The sequence below is a fragment of the Myotis lucifugus genome, unplaced genomic scaffold (genome assembly GCF_000147115.1).
Source record: "Myotis lucifugus unplaced genomic scaffold, Myoluc2.0 scaffold_99, whole genome shotgun sequence".
NCBI lineage: Eukaryota > Metazoa > Chordata > Mammalia > Chiroptera > Vespertilionidae > Myotis > Myotis lucifugus.
The window spans coordinates 1,366,690-1,372,689 of record NW_005871147.1 but is presented as its reverse complement, the minus strand read 5'-3'; the positions used below and the strand labels follow the sequence as shown (position 1 = coordinate 1,372,689).

General features: G+C 50.4%; 1 protein-coding gene across 8 annotated transcripts in view; it reads right to left on the bottom strand.

Annotated features, from left to right (window-relative positions):
* Nucleotides 1-3,209: 3,209 nt before the first annotated feature.
* The window catches only part of KANSL1 (KAT8 regulatory NSL complex subunit 1), a 155,298-nt gene continuing 152,507 nt past the window's right edge, over nt 3,210-6,000 (bottom strand). For all 8 annotated transcript variants that reach the window (XM_014458711.2, XM_023756785.1, XM_023756784.1 and 5 more), the window contains 2 exons: nt 5,304-5,556; nt 3,210-4,995 (listed from right to left, as the gene is read on the bottom strand). In XM_014458711.2, the coding sequence (XP_014314197.1) occupies nt 4,768-4,995; nt 5,304-5,556 (481 nt within the window). In that variant the 3' untranslated portion in view covers nt 3,210-4,767. The remainder of the gene's footprint in view (nt 4,996-5,303; nt 5,557-6,000) is intronic.

The window sequence follows — 6,000 nt, the reverse complement described above, 5'->3', positions numbered from 1 at the left end:
TCCACCCCAGCCTCTGACTGCCAGCCTCGCAGAGCGCCCCACGCTGCTCAGCCTCAAGTGCATATAGTCAGCCCTCCACACCCCACAAGGGGACACGCCCACTTGGAAATGGTTCTCCCCGTCCCAGCTGGAAGCAATGCTGTCTGTCCACTGGAGCAGCTGAACATATACATAGATGTCGCCTTTCCCTCCCCGTCTGCACCTGTCGCGTTGTCGTCAGATTTGTCTGTTTATGCTTGGATTCACCTGAGTGACTATGATAGTGAAAAGAAAAGAAAAAAAAAAAGGACGCATGTATCTTGAAATGCTTGTAAAGAGGTTTCTAACCCACCCGGTGGGGGTCCTGGATCGCTCTCCCCTGCGCTGGGACCCCAGGCCAGTGTGGCTCTCCCCTGCTTGGCCTCCTGAGAGGTTTCCTTCAGCATCTGGGACCAGCAGAGCGCAGATTCTGACAGCGGAGGACCCTCGGCTGGAAGAAGGCCTGACGCACAGGACGAGGACCAAGGAAGCTGGTGCCCTCCCCACCCCGGGCTTCCCTTTGCCAGGCAGAGCTGTGTCTTGGGCTGGCTTGGCTTGCAGCGTGAAAATGCCCTCTCTGGCCACAGCCTGGAGAAGCCCCACAGCAGCCCTGCATCACCAGGAAGATGAAGCCAGCGCCAGCTGGGGAAAGGTCCCAGGGCCTTGCCGCCACAGCTGCCAGGCAGAGGAAGGATGACGCGCCAGGAGACACCATTCCCACACCATTCCCGAAGCCTGGCCAGAGCCCCGCGGACCTTGCAGGAGTCCGTCTGCTGCCTCGGGGAAAGGGAAGCAGCCTCTGTGGAAATGGCCGCTTAAAGATATTCAGCCTCGGGACCGGTTCTGCCACTTCCGGTTTAGATAGTTGAAGGCAACTGGGCTGGAGGCTTCATTTGCAGTCAGAGCTTTCGGCTGTCCTGCGAGTCCCAGCTGCTTTTGGGGTTCTGAGAAAGAAAAAGGAAATGTGGTTTAAAGGACCGGTAGCTGTTAGAGGTGGCCCCTCATCACTGCCACTAATGCGCTGCATCTCCTCTTCCTGTAGTTCTGTGCCGTTCTCTGACACCTGACTCCGAGGGCCCTGGAATCTCCCTGGGAGGGTGGGCTGCTTGGGGTCAGCCTCAAAATTATGGTTTAGGGTGATCAGGTCAGTGTTGGGGAGGAGAGACCAAGGGGTGCTGGCTTGTGACCTTAAATGAGGACAATCCCCCAGGGCTGAGTTCTCCCCATTCCCTCTCTCCAGTCAATGTCCCTTGGGTGGGCTGGGTATGCTCTATGCCTGGTTCCTTCAAGCTCTCCATTCTATCAATAGTTCCATTTAAATTGACTTCAATGGTGAGACTGTATCCTGTTTGCGATTGCTTGTTGTGCTATAGGGGTTGGGGGGAGGAACCTGTAAGATAGTTACCATGGGCAAGGGGAAGTCTTGGAGTGCAGCAGTTAAACCTCCTTGTAACCCTTTTCTTCACCATTTCAACCGCATTTGCTAGAGGTCCTGGGGGTGCCGCCTTTTCACCGACTGGATTCCCAAGTGCAGTAGCTGCCAGCTGCTTCCCATGTCCTTCCCAGCCAGGTGCAGGCGGTGCGGCTTGTGGAGGAATCTGGAGATGTGGTTGCTCTGGTCTCTTGCTGGGCCCCAAGCCCACAATCGTGCCTCCCAGACCCTGGCAAACTTTGCTGTAAGCCGTGGGCACCTCTGTGTCACTTTTCCCACTGACTCTGGACATGCAGCCTGTATCTAGCAGCTGCCAAGATCTTTTCCTTCACCCTCTTTTATCTTTGTCCCCCAAGAGGCAGGGATGAGGGTAAAGATGGAGGTCACTGTGTCCCATCTATAGATCCGTGGCTTCATGAGACTTCTAGTTGCTCTTCAGTTTTGAAAAGGGTTGTCCTGGGCACTGACCCAGGCTCACCTCCTAATGGACTTAGCCCATGAATTTGCAGTGTCTGGCAGGGCAATTTCTGACACTTGCAAGTCCCATGATTTCTTCAGTAATTTTAAGGGTGGGGGGTGGGGTGGGGGGAAACAATCTTAGCTTAGCTTCCTGTCTGTGAATGTCCATATGGTGTATTGTGTGTTTTAACAAATGATATACACGGACTGTTGCTGTAAAAGTGAATTTGGAAATAAAGTTATTACTGATTAAATGAGGTCTATGTGCATAAATTCAAAAGACAAAGAAATGCTATGGGATGTATGATTTTCAAGTCTTTTTTCAGCTTTGGAGAACTTAGCTCCGAATAGGGAAAGACAATGTTGTTAAAACTGGGCCATGAGGGTTTACCAACTCTCTCTAGGGCCCAGAAGGTGGAAGAAGAGTTCTCAGCCTTTTCATTTTCAGGTTGACTGTCTCACTCTGGTGCTCACAAAGGTCCTGGTCAATACCCTTGGGGCTGACCCATTCTAGTGATTTCAACCCTGAAAAGACTGGGGTTGGTATATGAGATGTTTCCTTCCCTGGAAATGAGCCTCGAGGCCTGGGGCTGAAGCAGAACACCAGCCAATCAGCTGAAAGAATGGCTTAGCTCTCTTGCAGGCTTACAGAGCTGCCTTCCTCCTTTTGGGAGCAGTACTGGGGAACAGGTCTGCTAAATCAAAACAGGGATATCAGCCAACCCCTAGCAATGTCACAAAGGGAAACAATAAACAAAACAAACCATCATCTTATTGTTCCTCAGTAATCAGTTCAAGGTCTTAACATGGAGCCCTTAGATTTTCCAAGTTTCAAAATATGACTTTGCTCAGCTTTTCCTTAGCCACTGCAGACAGAAGCTGAAGTAGAGATCGCAACTGTAACTACAGGAGCAGCAACAGGGCGGCCACAGAGAAACGTGACCTCGCCAACTGCTGCTTCCAGGACCAGGATAGGCAGCTCATTGGCTGTTTCAACTTGACTGCCATGAAAAGGAAAAAAACAATAAAGAACAGGCCCACCCACTTACTCATCTTTATAGAAAGAAAATCAAGCACTAGCCTCCTCAGATACTATAATCTCAGGCAGCAGGTAAGCAGCTCAGGCTCCATACAAAGTATATGTTCTCACTGGCCCCACCCGCTTTCTGGTGATAAGATGACCCTGCGAGGGGCCCATACGACAGAATAGAGACATCCCAAAGTCCACAGCAAGTCAGGACACCAGAGAACTGTGCAGCAATACCATGTCCAAGTGTCAAAAAAGGCCCAGCACACAACATTCTGTAACTTTTTTTTATTATTTTTTTCATTTTTTCCTTCCTTTTTTTTTAAGCACTAGTCTGTGCTTTGCGAACAGAATCAAGACATTAACAAAGATCAGCTTCTCTGAAGAAAAGCATTTCTATAGAACAAAGACAGCTACATGTTTCGCTGCCAATACACAGCTCAAAGCAGAAAAAGAAAATATTTACAAAATACAAGGTTTTTTTTTTCCATTTTTGTTTTTGTTTTTTTTTTTTTTTACAATGCTAAAAGGGTTATTCAGAATTTTCAACCTTATAAATAGAAGAAGCACTTTATGCATAGGGATATGGTGCATTATTGTTTTTTTAAAGAAACAATGACAAACCCTTTAACTTGCAAACAGAATCAAAAAGAATCACTAATGTTGAAAATTGTGAAAAAACCCCAACCATTAAGCAGTTTGCTTACTATTTTTATATGATTACAAAATGGCAAAAAAAAAAAAAAAAGTCCTTATTGCCCCTTTTGGTAATGTGATCATACATGAGACAGGCACAAGGTTAACAACCAGGGAGTGATCACGGGGGAGCGATGGGAACCACAGCTGGGACGAGACAATGTTCCACAGGAAAGGGAAACTTAAAAGAGGAAGGGCCGAACTGACACTGACAGGGAACTGGAGGGGGAAGGAAACGACTGAATGAATCAGCCGGAGAAAACAGAATTACATACAAGAAATGGCTGCTCACTTCCCAGACCCCTAGTTTGCAGAGGTGGGAATAGAGGTTAAGTAGTCCTAACTCTAGCTTCATGGAACAGGAGAGGGTAAAAAAGTCCGAGTGGAAGAACTGGTGTGCGTAGGTATGTATATGGCATGGGGAGCAGACAAGAGGGCACGAAGGGGCAGGATGGGGACCTGAGCAGCCACAGCCAGGTTAACTGCAGTTAAGGAGTCAATACAGAGATGACCAAATGCAGAGGAAACCCCACATCAGACTCCGAGATCTGGGTGACAGGGGAAGCCATCCTAGCTGGCAGTTACAGCTGAGGCTCTGGCGCGGGTGCTCCAGCACAGATGGCCAAGGGAGACCCAGCCAGGAGGGCCGGAGCTGAGCCAAGCCACAGGTGGGAGGGGAGCGGAGGAGTGGGGAGGGGTAAGAGCCCAGAGCGAGCTGCTCTCCCACCCTAACCTACGGTGGCAACACTGAGCTGGAGCTTTCCATTCCCTCTGCCCACTTGGCTGTCCCACCCTGCCCACAGGTGCGAGGGAGAGGTGGTCATCAAACGCCGCTAAGTCCAGTGATTCAACAGTGCAGAGGATGTGCCAGGACCAGGCCGCAGGGTCTTATCCTGAACTTCTGTTTGCCAGCTGGAGGAAGTGCTCAGGTGTGTGACAACAAAACATGGAAACCAAAACCAAAACAAAACAAAAATCAAAATGAGAAAAAAAAAATACCAAAGTAGAATCTAAATTCCTTAAATTCACTAAAAACTGTGAAAATTTCCGGCATATGATGTTTGAATATCAAACGCAGAGATTTCTCAAGCTTTAATGCCAATAGTTAGTGAGTCTTTAGATTCTCGTCTCCCGCTCATCTGTGAGTTGGACGCTGAGCTGTGACTGTTGCTGCTAGATGCCGACTCTTGAGGGGGACAACGGGAGGTGAGGTGGGCGCCACCTCTGTCTCTCGACCAGTCTTGCTGCCTGAGGTGCGCCGAGTGCAGCGAGCTGCCCGTTCCTGCGCATCCAGTTGGTCCTCACACTCTGCTTGGGGACTGTAGGCCAGGGGGAAGGTTCGCCGCTCCCATGGCTGGACAGACTGTGGGCAGACAAGTTGCCTTGGTGAGCACCCAGTACCAGCTGCCTCCTGCCCCAACACGTGTGGACTAGAGTCCCTGACCAGTCTCTCTCGAGTTCCTGGGTGGTTTGGGAAGACCCCTCACAGAGTGGGCGCCCTTTTAACCATGGCCAGTTCCATTGTGCCTTCAGAAGGTCAATTTCAAGTGCAGCCCCTCCTCCCCTTCACAATGGGAGGGAGTCATGACATGAAGATCCATCTTCAGCAGTACTGCCCCTTCCCCATCTCACGACCCACTTGCCAACCCATGCAAAGGCAGCATCCCTTACCTGCTCGTCCAGCCCCAGCTCTGGCGTGGAACAACGGGTGTCGTCACTGGCTAGGTGTCGTAGAGTGTCCCGTGCCACAGGGGTGAGGGGGGCCGAGTGCAGTTCCGGGCTGATGGGGCTCCTGGGGGACTGACCGTGGGAGAACTCCGACAAAGAGTGGCTACTACTGACATCAGGAGAGGGGGGTTGGGGGGTGGAGGGGTTGGCACTGCCCAGCTGGGGGGTTGTCCGGCCGTCTGATGACCTGTAAGACCTGTACACCAAGAAGTGCAAATGTGAGTGCCTGAGTAAAGGGAATTTCTAGTATATTATTGGGGGGTGGGGGAGGAGGGTTCTGGAGAGGCATGAAAGCAAGTGTCCCACCAGAGGAGCCAAGGTAGACTAACACCAACAGTTCTTTCCCAGGAATCACAAATCCCCTCATGTCCTCCCACCACCGAGTACAAAGGTGGCTGCACAATATGACATCTGGAACTGTCATCCCAAAAGAAAGCCAGGGCTGAACAATGCCAGCGCTAATCCCTGCCCAATGCCTAGAACTCACAGGGGAAGGGCAATTAGTTCAGACTCGGAAAATTATAGTCAAAGGAAAGAGCAAAATCGAATCTAAATCTTTCTAGTTGAGAATCCCGAGGGCTTCTGCAACTGTGAACAATAACTGGAGATAAGGTGGGGCAGTTCTTTTGAGCACGACCAC